At 37.4% G+C, this 20,824-nt stretch overlaps 4 protein-coding genes across 7 annotated transcripts in view; all 4 read left to right on the top strand.

Moving 5' to 3' along the window:
- Positions 1-513: 513 nt before the first annotated feature.
- Positions 514-5,207, top strand: LOC122640916 (glutathione S-transferase L3-like). 3 transcript variants are annotated; one of them, XM_043834198.1, is made up of 10 exons: positions 514-612; positions 748-822; positions 966-1,026; positions 1,403-1,495; positions 2,463-2,561; positions 2,652-2,754; positions 2,846-2,922; positions 3,331-3,438; positions 4,850-4,930; positions 5,056-5,207. In XM_043834198.1, exons 1-10 carry the CDS (start codon positions 602-604, stop codon positions 5,065-5,067), a joined length of 720 nt encoding a protein of 239 aa, XP_043690133.1. In that variant the 5' UTR covers positions 514-601; the 3' UTR covers positions 5,068-5,207. The 3 variants fall into 3 exon arrangements, with proteins under 3 accessions (XP_043690133.1, XP_043690134.1, XP_043690135.1); XM_043834199.1 differs by having other exon boundaries at positions 1,406-1,495; XM_043834200.1 differs by having other exon boundaries at positions 1,409-1,495.
- A 9,195-nt stretch (positions 5,208-14,402) lies between these two features.
- Positions 14,403-14,831, top strand: LOC122639148. The gene has a single exon (XM_043831977.1). The coding sequence runs from the start codon at positions 14,403-14,405 to the stop codon at positions 14,829-14,831; it is 429 nt and encodes a 142-aa protein (XP_043687912.1).
- A 2,363-nt stretch (positions 14,832-17,194) lies between these two features.
- On the top strand, positions 17,195-17,879 carry LOC122639149 (probable inositol transporter 2). Its single transcript, XM_043831979.1, has 3 exons — positions 17,195-17,354; positions 17,467-17,574; positions 17,745-17,879. Exons 1-3 carry the CDS (start codon positions 17,217-17,219, stop codon positions 17,877-17,879), a joined length of 381 nt encoding a protein of 126 aa, XP_043687914.1. The 5' UTR covers positions 17,195-17,216.
- Positions 17,880-19,663: 1,784 nt separating this feature from the next.
- Positions 19,664-20,824, top strand: part of LOC122640056 (glutamate--cysteine ligase, chloroplastic) — a 35,803-nt gene continuing 34,642 nt past the window's right edge. The window contains exon 1 of one of the 2 annotated variants that reach the window (XM_043833169.1): positions 19,664-19,846. The gene's annotated coding sequence lies outside the window, so the exon portion shown is untranslated. The remainder of the gene's footprint in view (positions 19,847-20,824) is intronic. The other variant, XM_043833168.1, reaches the window with a different exon arrangement.

The raw sequence follows: 20,824 nt of genomic DNA on the forward strand, positions 1-20,824 counted from the left end.
TGAAAGCTTGTGATGTTTCTACTTGCTCTAATTAGTAATTCATGATACTGTATATTTGAGAGAAAATAGGGAGTTTAAAGGGTAATTTGAGTAAAACAAATGGTTCATAAAAGGGTTCTTATGTTTGTCCTTAAACATGTAGGGCTTCATCGAGGGATAGTCAGTTAGTGCTCTTACACCGTTAACAACACATTTAGCTAACGTCTCAAACCTTAGCCCAACATGTTTAGCTAATGTGTCCGATCGATCTCAAACTCTCATTGATTAAGACAGGTCAATCCTATCGGTGCGGGCTTAAAATGGACCCCATAGTATACTGTACACCATTATTCGCAATTGGTAACTAGTGAGGCAACCAATTTCACCGGTTTTGGTGAATATTAGCGTGGGGCTCTTCAGTAGCGCAACACAGCGTGTAGCACATATCCAACAATCTGCGGCGTACGGGCACGCAGCTCAACAACCCACCTAGTGGGCTAATTTGGACATAAATCTCCTTCCCCATCCGTCGTCATACGTGTGGCATTATCAGACCATAAGCTTACTTCTGAGTTCTGACTTTTAATCCCCAACTGAACAACAAGAGCTCTGAGCGACAGCAATGGCGATTGGGTAAGTTTGAATGAGCTCTTCCATTTTTTGTTCTTCTTTTCTGGGCTTTCACTTCAATTGATCTCATCTCTCTCTATAAGCTTCTTAGACATTAATTAATGGCTAACTCTGTTATCTACTTTTTGGTGATTTCAGAAGGTTTCAGGCGTCTCTCCCCCCTGCTTTGGATTCTACGTCTAACCCTCCTTCCATTTTCGATGGAACTACCAGGTTTGTTCAGTTTAGCTCTATTTTCTGATTCGAATTTGCCTCTCTCTGTTTTCATTTCTTTGTTTGCTTAAATGCCCAAGTGTTAATTTTGCTTTCTTTGTGTACTTTCTGACTATTGAATATGTTGGATTTCCTTGTTGAAGGTTGTACATATCTTACACATGCCCATTTGCGCAGCGTGTTTGGATTACCAGGAATTGTAAGGTTGTTGTTCAATTGCGTTCATGACTGTCTTTCTGTTGGTAATTTGGTATAAACAGTACCTTTTTTTTTTTTGGTTAGTTCCATATCATTTTTTGAAGCTAAGCTTTCTTTTGGACATAATTCAAAAAATTTGTGCAGCATTAACAATTTTTGTCCAACATGAAGCTACTTCAGACCTAAACCAAAATTCTAAAAATAAAAATCAGAGATTTCTCTTCCAGGATTTAAAGTTTCAGGGATTTATATCCCATATTTCTTAATTATGGATATTTTGGTAATTGTTGATCCTTCTAGTGTTTTTTCAGACTCAAAATTTCTGTTGGCATTATTTTTGAGATTTGTTTTCTGTCACCTCTCTTTTCTTCTTTATGTTGAGGAGCAGGGGCTGCAGGAAGAGATTAAGTTGGTTCCAATTGATTTGCAAGATAGGCCTGCTTGGTACAAGGAGAAGGTCTATCCTGCCAATAAGGTGATATTCTTTGAACTTAATTTGGTCTCTCTATACGCTGGGAATTAATGAGGAGCTTTGCCTTCCAAAAAACTATATTGACATATAATATAGCTGCATAAGAAACTAAAGTAATTTAGCTATATAATGGACTAAAATATTACTCTTTAGTATTCTTAACATAGATGACCTATGGGAGTTTCTTCTGGAAGAACTCTATCTCTCTCTCTCATCATTTGGATTGTTGATGAAGGTTGTTGGCTTTCATAAGATCACTTTGAAAAGTTAGATCAATCAAATAATCCAATCACATTATGGGAATGTAAAATATCCCAAAACAGTTCCTTTTGAGAAGCAGACTTATTATAAAAGAAACATATGCTGGAAACAATGTGATAAAATAACATTAGAAATTTTGCCTAAATCTGGTGTTTTAGATAAAACCATGAAGCCAGATGCCTTCCCTTGTCTAGGAGGAATCAACTGTGAAATTGGAATTGGTAACATTCTGGAATGGGTTTCCTGAGAAATGTCTATCCATAAGAACCATTTCCAGGTCTAATATTCCATGATCTATAAATATTGAACATGTACTTAACCACTTATTGTGACTGATATTCTGTATTCTATTTTATTTTTCAATTTCTATTACAGTTCAGCATAGCGTTCCTTTTGAATCTTGTTTCCTTAAATATTTTCCCCTTTCCAAAAGCTCTCTATGACTCCATGGCAACTTATACAGTTTCTCTTTCACTCTTGACTGTTTTTATTACTCATGAACATCCCCATTTATTAGCCTTGTATGATATGTCCACTCTTCTTTAAGCATTAAAGTTCAATAGTCATCAAAGAATGAAAGTAAAACATGAAATTGGCAATAACTGTGAATTAACTTGTTGATATGTTCTGATTAAGAATCATTCTTAAGAGAGCTTAACATAAGATTCAATTTGAATTTTGATTCTTTTTTTTTTTTCTTTTTTTGAAGGTACCATCATTGGAACACAATAATGAAGTTAGAGGAGAGAGTCTTGATTTGATAAAATATATTGATAGCCACTTTGAAGGGCCGACACTTTTCCCTGATGTAAGACATGGATATCTCTGTTTAACGCAGGATGGGGAGTCTCTCATTCTCTTCAAAACCTGACAGAAGCCTTTATTTGGTAAACTGTAGGATGCAACAAAGAGAGAGTTTGCAGAAGAGTTATTGTCCTACACTGACATATTCAACAAAACTGTTTTTCCTTCACTCAAGGGAGATCTAGATAATGAAGCTGGTGAGGATTGGCTTCTTGATCTCTTTTGAGAATTAATTTTATATCAACTCACAGTTTGTACTGTAAATAACTACTAAATGACCTTCGTTAGGTGCTGCTTTTGATCATATAGAAAAAGCACTTTCAAAATTTGATGATGGGCCTTTCTTCCTCGGCCAGTTAAGTCTGGTGAGTAAATATATATTCTTTTTATCCCATATTGCCATGTTCTGAACCTATATAATCATGGCAGTCCCATATTTGCAAGCATTACAAAAGCATATAAAATGATGCATCTAAGGTCCATCATACTCCTTGAACACTACTGCCACTTTGACGGATTTCTCCATCTGTGCCAATAAACTTCAACCTGCTATGTATCAAAAGGGTGTTCTCCTGAAGGTCTAACAACTAGAAAGACATTTAACCTCTCTACAAGCTCTTCCCAATTTAGCATTACAATTTCCCCCGCAAGTCATTGCATGGAGTGCCATTACTCTACTTGTATTTCATAGCTTGAAAAAGGTAAAGTACATGTTTTCTCCTTTGTTCGTACATGCCACCTCTAATTCACCACTGTGTATATGTAACCTTCAGGTAGATATAGCCTATGCTCCATTTATTGAAAGATTTCATCCCTTCCTATTGGAAGTAAAGAACTATGATATTACAGCAGGAAGGCCTAAACTGGCAGCCTGGATTGAGGTGTGTTGTTTAAATATTCTACTAGAAACTAATTGTAGATTGTTATTTGAGAATTGTTGCTTCATTGCATCCTGTTTCTGTTATGCTGAGGTGAATTAGAACATTTTTTTCTGCCACGAAAGCTTTGGACATGAACTCTCATTTGGTTCATACAGTTCTTCCTCTAAGTGGGAATTTTCTACAGCGCTTAATGTTACAACTGTTGGAGAAAATCGTCAAAAATGACATAGTTCTGAAATAGCAGATAGTTGGAACTTCAAGGCACGTTACAGTGTCGCTTCCCTTGAGACATAATTCATCCCTACCAATTGTGTGCAAACTGTTTATAATGAAAAAGAGTACAAATAAGATATGCTAATTAAGGCCGACTCACAGGCCTTATCTAGTCATACAGATACAGCGAACCTAGATGGGTTACATAATAAACTTTATCTTCAACAATACCAATACACCACAACAGTTCAGATATAAGAATTGCATTTGTAAGAATTGAATTTGTAATAATTGCATTTGACTGCTTCATAATCATCACTGTAGTTGTCCATGCCCCATCCCAAGTCCCAACTAGTTGGAGTTGGCTATAAGAATCCTGACTCTTCCTTTCCATTTAAATAGAATGATATCCTTTGTTAATGCATGTGTTGAAATCATTGCTCAGTACCTCAATTGACATCAGTTCTGTTTTCCCTCATTTTTTTTTAACTTTAGACCTGTGCTTCTGCCCTAATGGGGTGTTGATGGCTTAATACATAGCTATGGTTTCTCAACGTGACAGAATAGTACTTGACATCTTGCGTACTTTAATAGCATAACAGGAACTTTGTTCCATACAGCACATATGGAAACTGGTTCTCTCTTTTTGTCCATTGCCAAACCATACTTTGCAAATGCACAAATAATTCAGTAAAATTCTTTACAAATTTTCAATAAATTTTTTTATATAACAGTCCCAACTTTTTGTGTTCCGAAAATTTTGAAACATAAATGTGTAATTCCCAAATTAATCCATATCTATTTTTTCATATTCCCTTTCTTCTTTTTCTCTTCCCGGGGCAGCAGGGGGTTGTTGGGCTTTTGGGTTGTGCAAGTTATATGGTTCTAGTATTCCACCATTTCAAGGGACAAAATATTAAAGGAAAATACAGAAAATATTGAACAGAAAAGGAGAGGACAAGAAAAAAAAGGAAGTGAAGGTATCTGATGAATATTGGTTCAGATTTAACCCCTAAATCATTGTGGCTCTTTTATTCATCACAATCTATGTTTGGTGTGCCTTGGTACATTTGTTCACTTCTTATGCTTGTTAGCAGCATCTATTTCCTTGATCAGATGCCAACTTATTGATGTATAGAACAGATTATTGTAAATTTGAGTGTAGCAATTGTATGTTTAAGAATGGCTTTGGTTGTAGGAAATGAACAACATTGAAGCTTATAATCAAACCCGACGTGATCCCCAAGAGCTTCTGGAAAGTTACAAGAAACGATTCTTGGTAATCCTTTCTACTCATCATTATCATGAATCTAAATCTCTGAATTGTAGCCGATGTTAATTTACGTTATCGTAAGGACAAAGTTCAGTAAACCTTTTACTCTTTTCTGGGGGTTGGTTTTGCAGGCAAAAGTCTGAATGTGACAGTGATTTCTTCAACCCATTAATCGAATATCAGACTTCATGTATCCCTAAATGCTTCTAGTGCTTCAATGGAGTGTAGTAGAGCACAAATATAGAATCGATGTTGTGAAGGACATAAGCACATTAAATAAGGTTTAAAGTCCTTGATGGAGTAAGGAACAGTATTTCCAACAAATTGATTCATTAGATGTGTAATGACTTGTTCTAATATAAGAAAACAAACTAGATCAGACATATGTTTGCCCTTTCTCATTCTAAATCCTATTCTCTGGTGGATTAATAATGTGAACAAATCTATCTCTGGAAACAACTAGAACTTGCTTTGATTCAAAGCGAAAAATCTTTGTTTTGCCTCTATTTTATCTTTTTTAAGGGGTTAGGCTTGCTATCCACTTTGTATTCAATCGGCAAATATCCAATCTATGGTTCTAGGGCTGGGAAGTGGGAACCCAATTTAGAGCTCAATCATGTTCTAACTTCCCTTCTTCAGTAAAGCTAATGGCATGTCTAGGACCCTTGGACTACTGAAGTATGAAAATAAAATACACTGTAATTACTTGGAGGGTAAGAGATGGCAATGCATGGTTGCCAATTTGATATTTTTATACTTAATTTATAATCCATGACTATTAGGTTGGCTGGAAAATCCAGTTGCATAGGTTGAACACAACTTCTTAGTATTGAAAGGATTGAGTTTTCCTTCACAAACGACAAGGGAAAATCCCTTGACCGAGGGCCTCATATGGCATGGACGGGGAATCCAGATCCTCTCAAATGACGTTTGACCACTTTCCCATACGGCCACACCCCATGGATGGTGTGAGATCGACTCTGGTGATTATATTGGGGAATAGTGGAAGATATTATAAACTTCGTATAATAGGGGGTGGAGTAATTATGACTCTTAGGTTTTAGAAGATAGCTGTTAGGTCTGATTAGGGTCTGAATGCGGTGGATATGCTATCCATGCTAGGTGTGCAATATTGTCGGGTTTATGAAAACCCAAGCCCAGCCCCACCGGGTGCGAGGTTGGGCTGGGATATCTCAGGACTAGTGAGGTCTTACCAAGCTTAGGGTGGGCTGGGCTGGGCTTAGCCGTAATCCAATTGGTTAGTTCAATAATAACTAACTTTTTGAAATCTAAAACATCTCTCACTCTCATTTATCGACAAGACTCTTAATTCCCTCCTTCTCTTTTCAATTTCTCCTTTTAATTTGTTAATGTGGGATTAAAAATGAGTGCATTTATCTAGGAATAGAGAATATGATGCTTATAAATAAAGCTAAACATCTCAACCCACTTATGCAATTTTAGTTTTGGTGCTAAGCCAAACTTGCACCCATAATCCATGCAGTACCTAATTAAGATTAAAATTTTAGACCATTCTAATTAGCTCAAAGGTTTTATTTATTTATTTTTTAAATATAAGAAACGTAAATTCAACAAAATGTATTCACGAATCGAAGAAAAAAACTTCATAGCTTCATACATGATGGGTTATACAATAAAGATAAGCAACGAAATTTGGTTTGGTTCATAAATATTGGTATCTTAGAAATGACCAAGGGTGCGGCGGTCATTCATGGAACTAATATCCTGACCAGTAGAGGTCTGTATCTTCTTTTTTTTTTTGTCCTATCCTACCTATCAAGAGCATAGTTAGTAAATCCGTATATAATATGTGGATTTGGACGTTTAATTCAAAAATTCGGTTTTTCCCTTTTAAGTCATCGGATACGGATTTATATGTGGATTTTATGGTTTGAAGTATTACACACATATAAAATGGGTATAATACGTTATGTTAAAAAAATCGATATTCAATATCTCCCTGCTCCCCTAACCCTTGCCCAAATCAGAATACGGAAGGAGCGGCCTACCCCCCCCTTCTTCTCTGGCTCCTTTCGGCCCTTCTTCATTGGCAACTAAAGCCCTTCTAAATACGCACTTCCTAAACGTGAAAGTAGATTGGTTGTTCCCGTACATATCCGTGCCCGTTTTGTTGCCGTTCCCAAACTTACTAAATATGATCAAGAGAGGGGCCATAATTTGCCCAATAATGCAACTAGGAGAAATCGTTCCCTTGACCTCTTGGAGGAAGGGAATGCACTCAACTAGCATGACATCGACAAACCGAGATACCGGTTATTTGCTAGGTATGTGTCGATACCATACTTCTTTTACATAAGAATGTTTTCGGAATTTTGTACCATGTTAGTGACCAATATCAAATCGGTATCAATATGCCACACCGGTACCAAAACTCATGCTTGTCCCTGGAAGAAACCTTTTGCCTTGTATATTAGTTTTCCAAAGCCACCACTTCCTAAAAGTATTCTGTCCAGCACCCCTGCCCGAGCTGCATGTGCAGTGCCGGACTTGATGAGGTGTAAAAAGACCACCTCACCCCTGCTCAGGCAAGGCGTTAGGGAAGGGGTGAGGCAGTCTTTTCACTCCTCACTGTGTGTTATGCCACTATTTTTTATATATTTTCATTCACATAGAGTAGTTTGGAACTTGGGGCACTATTAATTGACATTTTGTTTCAAAATTTGGCCATCTATCGATTTCCCTTGTCAACATGTAACAAAATTGATTAAAGAGATTTTTGGTGGGACCACTCAACCTTATAAAAAAAAAAAATCATAAAATCTCTTGGAAATATCTTTGTCAACCCAAATCCTATGAAAACTTGGATCAGGATCATCTCCAGGGAGCAGGGAACGCCTAGGGCGCTGTCAGCCATTGTTCTATGCCACACACATCCCTAGGCATGCACCGAGATGTGTGTGACACAGCTCAACCGTTGGATGCCACCTGGTAACACCCTGGGCGCACGCCTTCCTAGAGACGAGCTAAATTCTAAAGACCTTGGTTTTCGTTCTAGTGCTAATCATAATTTAGTACTATTTCAGAAGAATGTTAAAAAATCCTTCTATCCTATGGGTTCAAGTTTGGAAAGCAAAATACCTTAATAGCTCTTCTCTGCTTGAGGATGTTTTTTTCATAGAAAGTTACTCTAAATTTTGGAAAGAAATGTTAAAAATCTTGCTCACATTTAAAAATCTCCTCTGTTGGAGGATCGGTTCTGGTAATTCGATGAACATCTGGACGGATTTGTGGATTCCTTCACTACCCTCATCTTCCTAATTTATCTACCATGTACTGCAAGGCGGCGGATCTAATAGGAACCAATGGAGTATGGAATGTTTCTCTTATCTCCTCTATTTTCCCCTGCAACATTACCAAAGTCATTCTCAATGTGAAGATTTCTCCATCTTTCACTAGAGCTGAATTATTCTGCCTTTTTTCGGTAACTGGTAACTTCTCCACTAAAATTGCAGCCCCATGTCTCTTGAAACTTAACTCTAATGAATCCACACCCATTGAGTTAATGATCCGAGTTTAATTACTCTATTGATACGACCAATCCAATATCGATCCCTCAATCCATCCTTGAACATGGATTGAAAATAAATAAATAAAGGAAGAGGATTCCTCCATTGGCAGTATGGGGAATCTGCGTGCCATATCAATGAGTGATCTGAAAAAGATATCATCCATGTGAAACCCAAAATTTCAAAATATATAAAAAAATAATCAATATATATATATATATATTTATGTGTGTATGTGAGAGAGAAACTGCACACTGGCAGCATAGTAATATTTTTCCATAAATAAGTAGAAGTTTAGATAAGATATAGTTTATGTCTTGTGACAACCCAAGTCATTTATGTATGAATAAATAATTTAATGAATTTATAAATGTGCAAATGTGAGGGTGGGCCTTGATGCAACGATAAGGTTGCTCCATTGTGATCAAGTGGTCATGGGTTCGAGTCTGAAAATAGCTCAATGAAAGCAGAACAACGCTGCGTATAATATGATCCTCCCTAGACCATAATGGGAGGAGTCTTATGCATTGAGTGCGGCCCCTTTTTTTTCCATAAATGTACTTGATGCAAATAGTACTTCTTTTTCCTCTTGAACAGGAACACATTAATAGCTTATTGAACTTTATTTTATTTTTTGGTAAGATTAATAGCTTAATGACAAAAGTACATCTAGATACTCCTTAAGACGAACAAAGTGGGGTATGCAAAAGTACATCTAGCCATCTAGGTAGTCCCCGAGATAAGCAAAATGGGGACTAGACAAAACCACATCCTGATTACCTAAAAAAAAAAAAAAGGACAAAACCACATCCTTGTCAGTTGAGTTTGCCTTGCCTGGCATGTTCATGTAAACACCAATTGGTATTTCGAGAACAACTTCTGATTGAAACATTACCAATCAAAGTCAAAAAGGTCCCTACAATACAACAATAGATGTGGGGTCTCAAGGAGGCTTCATGTTTTCTTGTTTACTTTATCAACAATGTTCTTTGCATCTCCTTCAATAATAGAATGAGGAAAAGAGGGAGTGTACCGTTCACATCCAGACACAATTGGGGTGTGGGGTGTGGGGTGGGGTACCACATGTGAAAAGGTGGAAATCCCACTCCCAAAGATGCATCTATGCTCCCTCTCATTGGACCTCACGCGAAGGGCCATGTTCCCCCCCGTAGAGAATGGTCTCCCATAATTGAAATAGAACCTGTGTCATCCTTCCCAGTTAATATGGCTTCTTTGATGGCTGAAGCCATCACCTCATATTCTTCAAGAGATGATAGAGTACGATACATATATAATGAATTAAGGGTGTAACTTGTTGTCAGCAAAATGGTTGGCCTGATTTTGTATGATTTCTATTTCAATTTCATGGGCTGATTTCTATTTCTAAAGTTGTTTGGTTTGATTTTTACACCTTAATTATTGTAGTGAAATAGAAATCAAATGAAACAGAAATTATGAAATAGCTCAAGAGTTGTTTCAATTTTGAAATTAAAATTGATTTCACTCTTGCTCTTTAATGAGTACATGGTTAATTTGATGGGCAAAGTAGTAATTTCATGTTAAAAATAAAACATCACCCTTCTTCTTCTCCTAATGGTCTCACCACCACCACCAACGTCGCCATCACCTCCCCACTGCCATCGCCGCCGCTACCACTGCCACTGCCACTGCCACCATCAATACTACCACCATCACCACCGCCAACATTACAACCACCATCAACGCCACTACCTCCCCCACCACCATCACCCCCTTCATGGTCCTGCTCCCATCACCACTATCCTCTCCCAAAGAAATTTAGAGAATCTATTATCAAAAATTGAACTATCAAATGAATTTCTTAATCTTGAAATATTTCAGATTGATGTAACCAAAACAATTTCGATTTCTTGACCAAAACTCTAGTTGTTGATTATTTCATGAAATCAATCTGAAATCGAAATAGAAATCATACCAAATCTCAAGTAAGAAGTTGTAACCTATTTTTTTATTGCCCCTTATCTTATTACTAAAAGTTACATAATATAAGGTAAAAAGGGGTTTCAAAATAATTTGAAAGTGAGTTGTCATTTTGTTAGAATTACTTTAATTGAAAGAAAAAAAAAATGTATTATACTAAAAGGACAAAAAGTAAGGTTACAACTTTTATTTCACCAACCTTGGTTACAATAAGATTTTCTCCAGAATTAATTAGTGTGATATATCCTAAACATATTATAGATATAATTTTACCAAGCACTATACATTTCATGGCAATAGGGGTGGAGTTTATTTCATGGCTTTGCACTTTAATAGATGATTAGTAACCAAAAAACAAAACACATAGTTTGATTACTTATAGTTCCAAACGAAGTGGGATATTTTTTTCCCTATTAATATTAGCTTTTCTCTAATAGTTGTGGAAATTTGAATGAACATGTGGTGCGCCCTGCACTCACAAATAGGATTGCGTGAAATGATCACCTTGCCCCATGAAAAGGTAGAAATCATATCCCGGAAGACGTGATGTCATTTCGCGCGACCTTGTATCTGGGTGCAGGAGCCGTGCGCCACACACGATTAGGTAGTGTTTTCCTTCCCATAATATTAAGGGTTGCAATTCAGGTGGGCTAGATTGGGTTTTTAAAACCTAAGCCCAATAATATCAAAAACAATAAACGGTAGAAAAATAATCCAAGAAAAGCGTAGTTTACTTATTCCTTGCCCTAGCCGGCTTGACTGGCTGACCCCCTTTGGGTTAAGAGATCCCAACCCTAACCCAACCATGTGTGATTTAGTCTAGCTCCTCTGGGCCTGGAAAAGCAGGCTAGGATGTTTAAAATACTTATACATGGGAGATGTGAGAGACTATTGAACCCAAGCTTGTGAGATTGCAACCCCATATGCTTCACCTCTTTGAAATATAATTTATCTTCGGAAACAAAATCCAATGGTCAAGCAGTTTGTTGTGTACTTGCGCCCAGACACAGTCAGGCGCAAAATAATAGATACATGCCACATTGCATGATTGATTAGCATTCTTTCTCTCAATTATCTTACACTGGTCATAGGGCATATTTAGCTAAGATTCTTACTTCCTACTTATGGGAAAGGAGAAGGCCAAGAATCTTCATGCTTAGTGTTGTACATAGACTTAAGCAAAGCATACTTGCATGTGGTTCTAAGACCGTTGCCCTAATCCAGCCCGGCCTAACCTTGAGCTTGGATTTTGAACCCTAGCCTGGCCCACACCCTGGAAAAATTGGGTAGGCCAAGCTCGAACTTAGGTTTTTCCGGCCATATTGCATCGCTAAGGTGTTTCATAGCATAAGATCCATGAGCAAATCATATGCTTAAGTAAATGCTTAAACCTACTTTAACCTAAGGGAAAAAGAATGATGTTTGGTCATGTAGCCGCAACATCTAGACACATGAGTACGCAAAATTACCATCCCTTGTGAAATAAAAAATCCCATCAATGTATATACCCATGGGCACACTCTCATTGGCCTCTATGTAGGTGCAAGGGCTACATGACCAGACAACTTTCTCTTGACGTAAGTTTAAAAAATTACAAAAATACCATAAGAGGATAGGAATCCCCTTACTATTCCTTTTTGTTTATACATTTTCTATAGGATTTTGCTTTTTCTTCACCTCCTATTGTTGAAGGTCCGAAATGTTTCTACAGTCCATTCAGAAGGACCATTCGTGGGGTTGAAAAGATTCTCTCTTCATCATGGGTTAAAAGAAACTGAGTCTTTTTTTATATTCCCACCAACTTTTCTTGATGCTGTCCAAAACTAAACAATCATCAAAAAAGACACGACAAGAAAAGATTTGTGTTCGCCTTACATGTTTTTTAAGAATATGTAAAGGAGTGTTATAAAGATCTTTTTATCATTACTTATTGATAAAAAGCCAATATCAAAAAGGACTATTCATATAAGAAGGAAAGAAAGTTCTTAGATCCCATGTGGCATGTTTCAATCCGGTTGTGGGGAAATCAAAATCAATCACCTTCAACATTAGCAAAATACTACATATAATTTTACCACCTCAAGTTGGTATCTATAAATGATCAAGATATGTGGTACAAAAATAAGAGTACAATTAAGATTTGGTTACCCCCAAGAGGTAAAGTTTCTTGTGGTCCATCTAAGCATGTCATACACTAATCATCTAATGTCATAAATGAAAATATGATTTGGCAAATCCAACCAATAAGTAAGAATGTATAGTTTTTAAATTGACAATAAGACAATTTTCACAATAAAACTCAACCATTTACCCCATTTATTGCTATATTTCCCTTGTATCTTTAACCATTCATTTGGTTTTAAGTAATGATCTATTTGTATATACACATTTGGTCCCAATCTAATCTGTCACGTGTCAGATATTAAGTCCAAATTACCTAACGGGGGGACTTACCTAAGGGGGGGAGGGGGGCGGGGAGGTCTACATGGTACATCTATAGGTGTACTTAGAACTTTTAACCTTCTTTTGATTGCACCTCATCTTATTCTTGAAAATTCTTTAACTCGAGGGTTATAAAAGGGTTTCAAAATAATTAAAAAAACTTATCATTATGTTATTATTTAAAGTTGTCGTTGTCTTTATACATTTTTTGAGTACACATATGAAATGGTAGGATTTATCTCATTGAAAAAAAAATATGTTATACTAAAAAGGTAAAAAAACAAAAATACAAATTATTTTTTTTGGTAAAAAAATACAAATTATTTGACACCTTAAGGGATGTTAATAAGAAACCCCCCATCTCCCCCCCACCAAACAAAAATAAATAAATAAATAAAAATACTACTCTCACAAGAAAAAAGGTTACATTTTGTCCTTCATTAATTTTACAATCTTAGAAGAAAATTTAATGTTATTTACTATATGAGAATCATTTCCCATGATGTAACTTTTCATATTTACCAACAAATCAAAAACTTCTTAATAGAGCATTGGTCTTTGTAAAGGATTAGAGTAAATTACTCCCCCCTCCCCTCGATTATGGTCTAATGACAAACCCCTCCCCTGGGTTTTGAGAAATGACTCTCCTCTCCCCTGCATTCCCAAGATTCTATCAACCGTACCCTTGCCGTTAAAAAGGGCTGTTAAGTGATGACATCACCCTAATTATATTCGTTTAAACCCCAAACTGCCCTTATATTTGTAATATTCCAATAATACCCCCGCCTAATAAGAAGAGAAAACAAATAGAGAGAAAAGAGAAAGAGAAAATGTATCTCTTCTTCTTCTTGTTCGAACACATCTGTTATCTTCTTTCTCCGGCGAAATCAGAGAACATCATCGTACAAGTTAGCGGTTAGCTGCGGCCATATTCTTTTAAATGCTATCCGGCTAAACTGAAGGTAAGCCCAATCGATAAACCCTAATTTTTATCTCTAATCCCATCGATAAACAAATTGATAAACCCTAATATTTGGGGACAACCCATTTTGCAGAAATTCAGAAGGGGTGGTGCTACATCAAATGTGATAAAAGTTCATTCAAAAGATTGATCCTACACACGGTTAGGTAAGATTTGCACCTATAGTAGTGCAATTGATTTCTGCTGGTTCTTTTTTTTTCTTTTTCCCCAATTCTACTGTTGTATTATAAAAACGTTTCTTTTGGCTTGATTAGATGATTATATGCTATTCCGTTTCATTATGGGAGTGTATATAACCGATATTCAATACCTATGTGATTAAACTAGAGAAAATAGGCAACCAACTCCCATCTCACGGCTTGGATCGGCAACCAACTCCCATCTCTCTCTAATTTTTATTGTTTAGATTGGAGTTATTTTCTCACTCCCATATCTCTCTGATTTCTATTATATAGGTTACGGTTTTGTATTCTTTAGATCACTCTACAACATTGATTTGTTTTTTTTGTTGTTTTTGTTGTGCATCTTTTACAGGTAAATGTATCAAATGTCTAGCTCAAGTGTTAATTGCAGCAATCCTAATACACTCAAGTACAAATCCTTGAGGTGCAAATGTAATCGGAAAGCTGTGATTAGAATATCAGAGACTGATAATAATCCAAATAGGCTTTTTTACAGTTGCCCACAGATTAATGGTTGTAATTTTTTTGTTTGGTGTGATCCCATTGTTGCACCAACAACCGAGCTTGTGCCGAATCCCACCCCTGATTTACAAGAGTTGCAGGAGGAGGTGCGGGTGCTACGAGAGGAGATACGGGTTTTGCGAGAGGTGTTACGGGGGTTACAACAGGCGGTGCGAAGTGGAACAATTAGAATGGATGAAACGGAGAAGTTTGTTGCATCAATGAAGCTTGGAGTTTATTTTGTTCTAGTTTTCTTTGTTGGTGTAATTGTATCAGTTATGATTGGCAAATAAATGTGAAACTGATGTACTTTTTTTTTTTTTTTTTTGATGAAAGTGAAACTGATGTACTTAAATCCCAGCATTAGTAATGAAAAATTGTACAACATCATTAGCAAATGATTCTACAATCATATTTAATCAACAAGATCTTCTAATTGGCTTTTTCCTCAAGTGATCATTATAGGACTTTATATTGAACTTCTTTCTCATCATTAAACAGAGCCAAGCAGCGAGAACCACTATCACATACAATTTTAGATGAATTCTTGAAACCATCACACGGTGTATTCACAACTCAACTCCACCACCTCACCGCCCCTTACAAAACCATTTATGCAAGCTTTGGACAGCATTCCCTTGTATTAGTCTACTGTACCACAACATCTGGATATTTGGACAGCAATTCCCTTGTAAATAGGCTTTTAAAAATCTGAAAATTTGGACAGCATTTCCCCTTTAAATAGGCTATCTTAAACCTGGAAATTTGGACAACATTCCTAAATTATCCAAAAAAAAAGTCTATGCTTCCAAAAGTATTTGTCTACCATACTTCAACATCCAACATATCTAAAAAAAAAATTTGTTTGGATCATCCACATCCAACTTAACATCATGTCCAAAATAAAAGTCTACCACAAAATCCAACATATCCAAAAAAAAAAAAAAAAAGTTTACAATCATCCACATCCAACTTAATATTATATCCAAATAAACATAAAAATCATCAAATTACAGCCTATGATTCTAATTTCTTCACTGCCTCTCCTCCCCTCTTTGAACTTATTTCTTCTTCATTTCTCTTGCTTTCCTTTTATCTTCCTTGGCTTTCCTTTATGCTTCAATCTTGGCCTGCATATTGTCATAAGTGATGGTAGAAGAAGCTTGAGATCTGGTCAATCTTTGAGAGGTATTGACATCACATTTGCTCCCACTTCCCTTCTTTCCCTATACAAGCATGAATTCAATATTAGAATCCTTGTAATCATCACGATAACATAAAATAAGTATGAGTACTTAGGATAAAATCTTATGATTATACCTTTACTTCCTTCCCTTTAATTGGAGCTCTTTCGCATTTCCTTGAGTTGTGGCCTACCTCCTTGCAGTTGCTACATCTGACACTTCCAAATCTTTTTCTAAACTCTCCAGATGCTCCTTCATCAGGTTCCTTCCTCCTATTGATATGTGGTCTTCCTGGTAACCTCTTCAAGGGTGGAGGCTGAACAGTACCTAGGTGATGCTCAGATTTTAACTGCTCCAAACCAGGTAATGGGTAGATTATATCCTTGTAAGCCTCCAAGTATCTTTTTACACTATAGTAATCATCACAATAGCTTTCCAATGTGTGCCTCTTGTAAAGAATACAACAGGTTGCATGCTTACAAGGTATTCCTGTACCTTCCCACGCTCTGCAACCACAAGTGTGATTTTTCAAATTAACCTCATAACTGCCATCCCTATCTGAGACTTCATACTCATCTAATCCAGCAGGACGGAAGAGTTGGGCCCCATAAATTATCAAACAAGGCTAAAATAGGGGACCGGCACATACAGCAAGGCTATATCATGTGCCTGTCCATGTGCCTGTCCCTCTCGGACTTTCCCACCGGCAGATCTAGGTTCTCAGGGACTGGCACTTGCATGTGCCTGTCCATGTGCCTGTCCCTCTCGGACCTCCCACCGGCAGATCTTTCTCAGGGACTGGCACTTGCATGTGCCTGTCCATGTGCCTGTCCCTCTCGGACCTCCCACCGGCAGATCTTTCTCAGGCACTTGCATGTGCCTGTCCATGTGCCTGTCCCTCTCGGACCTCCCACCGGCAGATCTTTCTCAGGATGGCACTTGCATGTGCTGTCCATGTGCTGTCCCTCTCGGACTTCCCACCGCGACTAGTTTCTAGTTTCGATCTGTGCTTGTCATGCCATTCCGAGAATGGTTTTGCAGCCCCAAAGTCTTGGGCTAAAATGGGGTATTCTTAGGGGTTTTTAGGGGTCTCTTTGGCCATGATACAACTCCAACCAAGGTGCCATAGCACACACCCAACATGGGTTTGTAAACCCCATGATCGATTAGGTTTTTCTCCATTAAAATACATATGGAAAGAAAACTCATGGGTTTGGGTATTGGGGTTTTGAAAGGGGCTTTAATCAATGTTATTTAACAACCCACAAACCACACCTCTATGGTCGATGTACCTATCCTCGACGACTTCTTTAGAGTCACGGTCAACAATCTTGTGGGATGGCTTGAGTATCATGGTCCACAGTTCACGAGCGTACTCCGCTCCCGGTTCTACATAAAAGGTTCAAACCAGACCGGTGGTCGACGAGTTTTAAACCGGGTTTTGGGCACGGATTTAACATCGTTGATCGTATTTTTGTGGGTCTCGGTGTTGGTATGGCATCGATGACATCTCCATTATACATCTCAGAAGCTTCTCCTGCTAAAGTCCGAGGTGCCTTGGTTAGTACCAATGGTTTCCTTATAACAGGAGGCCAGTTTCTGTCTTACCTGATCAACTTAGCATTCACCAAGGTAATTAAGCCATAATACTGTAAAGTAGTAGTAATGATCTGGTCTTGTTTCTTTTGGTTTAGTGTTAATAGACAAGACAACTTTAATTAACCCATCAGATTTGATGTTTCAGGCTCCTGGGACATGGAGGTGGATGCTTGGAGTTGCAGGGTTACCAGCTATGTTTCAATTTGCACTAATGTGGTTTCTTCCAGAGTCACCACGCTGGCTTTATAGAAAGGTTCACACTTATTTTTATTCCCAGTTATTTTCGAGTTCTTCAAATGAGAACTTTTCAAACAATTTTTATACTGTTATATATCTAGATAAGTTGAAACTTGAGCTCCAATTATCTGCAGATGATTAAGAAAACCAATTTTTTGCTTCTTGTGTATTTATAATGTTATACAGGGAAGGGAAGATGAAGCCAAAGCCTTACTCAAAAGAATCTACCCCGTGGATGAGGCTGAAATGGAGATACAAGCTCTGAAAGAGTCTATTGAGACAGAGATCAATTGCACTACTATAGGTGCAAATCTTACCTAACCGTGTGTAGGATCAATCTTTTGAATGAGCTTTTATCACATTTGATGTAGCACCACCCCTTCTGAATTTCTGCAAAATGGGTTGTCCCCAAATATTAGGGTTTGTCAATTTGTTTATCGATGGGATTAGAGATAAAAATTAGGGTTTATCGATTGGGCTTACGTTTAGTTTAGCCGGATAGCATTTAAAAGAATATGGCCGGAGCTAACCGCTAACTTGTACGATGATGTTCTTCGCTTCACTGGAGAAAGAAGATAACGGATGTGTTCGAACAAAAAGAAGAAGAGATACGTTTTCTCTCTCTTTTCTCTCTATTTGTTTTCTCTTGTTATTAGGAGGGGGTATTATTGGAATATTATAAATATAAGGGCAGTTTGGGGTTTAAACGAATATAATTAGGGTGATGTCATCACTTAACAGCCCTTTTTAACGGCAAGGGTACGGTTGATAGAATCTTGGGAATGCAGGGGAGGGGAGAGTCATTTCTCAAAACCCAGGGGAGGGGTTTGTCATTAGACCATAATCGAGGGGAGGGGGGAGTAATTTACTCAAAGGATTAAGTAAGGTGGCAAAATGTGAGATACATAAAATTTCCATAAACTGCTTCCCCCCACCCCACCCCACCCCACCCCACCCCACCGCACCCCACCCCACTTCACTTCACTTCACTTCACTTTTTTTCCCTTCACACAAGCCATCCTTTTCAAATATTGGTCTCCAAAGGACTAAAATACTACGCCAGTCTCATTAAGTCATTAGTTCATGATATACAATATATAATAAAAAAATCCTTTAGCTTATAATAATGGGAGGTAGTTTTCTATATGGGAGTGGCTTACGCCAGTACTCCCATGTGTCTATCTCTCTCTTCCTCAAAATAAGGGGACAGAGGTATCTTTTCATATGGGAAAGAGAGAGATAGATTCATGGGAGAGTTAGCGTAGGCCACACTCCCGTACAGAGTCGATCTTTTTCCCTTAATGGGCAAGATATCTCTATTTGGCTTCATGATTTCTACACAAGCGTTTGGATCAATGGATGAGCACCTCTGGGTATCTATCCAGAGGTGGAGGCGTCATCTTACGGTGCCTTGTGAGAAAATGTAGGAAACACCACCAAGTAAAGATCTTTTTCCCATAATTCAATACAAATACATCCTGCCTTTGAGTATATTCTCTCCAATAATATTTTCTTAACCACCAAAGGATTTGGGTCAAGATCGACGGCTATTGCAACCTTATGTTTTTTTTTTTCTTTTTATTGGTAAAAATTGCAACCTTATGTCACATGATGGGCCATGTGGACTATTCAAAGATTTGGTTAAGCTATATAGGGGCATTTATGTAAAATAAATCATCCACAACTTTCCATTAGATACCAATCCAACGATTGATAACCTATATTGCACGGGAGCACTTCCCTTTTGATTAGAAAGGAATATCTCTACCTTCAGTGTAAGTAAGGCTGCTATCTGTAGAAAGCTTTGCGAGACACGTCAGCTAATGGGACCAAAGTGGCACTACTATGTGGTGGGGCCCACCTCCCTACATTAGATGGTGTAGGATAAATACTTTTTTTTGGTAAAAGTAGGATAAATACTTTATTAATCATTATTATATCTTTTTACCAAAAATATAAATAATTTATTATATCTTAATATATTTTGTTTTTATGCCTATTTTCCGAAAAAGGGAATTAATAAGATATATAATAAATTAATAATAATAACTGCAATAATCATAACCAACGCTCGCTATGAACAAGAAAAGAGGAAGCAGACAATAATATGGTCTTATATAGAGAACTCGTCTTCTCCAGTTTTTATTTGTCTCCGACTTGGAGAAAGTGAAGGATCGAAGTGAAGTGGAAACTAGGGTTTTCCACAATTCTCAATTTTCTACTCTCGCAGGGATCGAAGAAGTATCTTTCTCTTCGTTTGATCGAGTGTATAGGAGGAAAAGGTAGAGGTACATCTCCTTCTTCTTTACTCTTCTAATCAGTAGAATTTCAATTAGGTTAATGGATTTCTGCTCTTCTCTGTTTGATCGAAGAAGTATCTTTCGTTAATTTTATTTTTTGTGTGGATTGGATTGATGGATTTCTGCTCTTCTCTCCGTTCAGTTGGTCTCTAGCATTTTGGTTTTTTAAAGGATTATAGATTTCTGGGTGGATTTGAATCTAGGTAAACTTTGGATTAGTCGAACCCAATCATTTACAGAAAAAATTCGAATGAAAGGAGGGTTTTTGGTAGATCTTTAACTATAACTGTGGAGGAAATTTTCTGTTGAAATAGAAATACTAAGCTTCAGAACCGGGCTCGGTCTTATCCCGGTTTGGTACTGGGTCAGTTGGTTCAACTGGTCATCAATATCATCCCAAACCGTCAAACGAAGTCAGCGGACTCTTCTGGATTAGGAAAAAACAATTGGTTTTTATAATTATTCTTCCTTTGTTGACCGGTTTATTGGGTCATTGGTCGAACCGGATGGTCCATCCGGTCTAGGTTTGCTAATGAACACACTAGCAGGGTTCTAGACTACAAGTGTATTCTGTTGTATCTGTGCTTGCTAGACCTGGTGTCGAGGAACTATTCTCTTAAGATAATACCAATATGATTAACGAAGCTTAAAGCTTGAGAATTCAAACACTCTTCTGATTGACTGGATTGAAGGTAGCTATTTATTTGTGTTTTTTTCTATAAAAGGAATAAGGTTTTCTTTTAATCCACTTTATAGTGATCAATATTCCTTTTTTGATACCAGGATAATTCCCCCCCCCACCCCACATGAGGCGGGATTCAATCATTCAATCCCTGGTCTCTGTACCAGGGGCTGGGGACCTTACCTCGAAGCCATGGGTGTCAACTTGTTTCTGCATTCTGTGTAAATTTCTTTTTGAATTTTTAGGTTAGATTTGTGGATGGTTGATTTTTTGTGTGTATCAGA

Source organism: Telopea speciosissima, chromosome 9 (assembly GCF_018873765.1).
Source record: "Telopea speciosissima isolate NSW1024214 ecotype Mountain lineage chromosome 9, Tspe_v1, whole genome shotgun sequence".
Taxonomy (NCBI): domain Eukaryota; kingdom Viridiplantae; phylum Streptophyta; class Magnoliopsida; order Proteales; family Proteaceae; genus Telopea; species Telopea speciosissima.

Coding starts and splice junctions, on each gene's coding strand:
- LOC122640916 (XM_043834198.1), top strand. Junction 1,496..2,462: donor AGGTCTATCCTGCCAATAAG/GTGATATTCTTT, acceptor CTTTTTTTGAAG/GTACCATCATTGGAACACAA. Junction 3,439..4,849: donor AACTGGCAGCCTGGATTGAG/GTGTGTTGTTTA, acceptor CTTTGGTTGTAG/GAAATGAACAACATTGAAGC.
- LOC122639148 (XM_043831977.1), top strand. CDS start 14,403: ATGTCTAGCTCAAGTGTTAATTGCAGCAATCCTAATACACTCAAGTAC.
- LOC122639149 (XM_043831979.1), top strand. CDS start 17,217: ATGGCATCGATGACATCTCCATTATACATCTCAGAAGCTTCTCCTGCT. Junction 17,355..17,466: donor TCAACTTAGCATTCACCAAG/GTAATTAAGCCA, acceptor TTGATGTTTCAG/GCTCCTGGGACATGGAGGTG. Junction 17,575..17,744: donor CACGCTGGCTTTATAGAAAG/GTTCACACTTAT, acceptor AATGTTATACAG/GGAAGGGAAGATGAAGCCAA.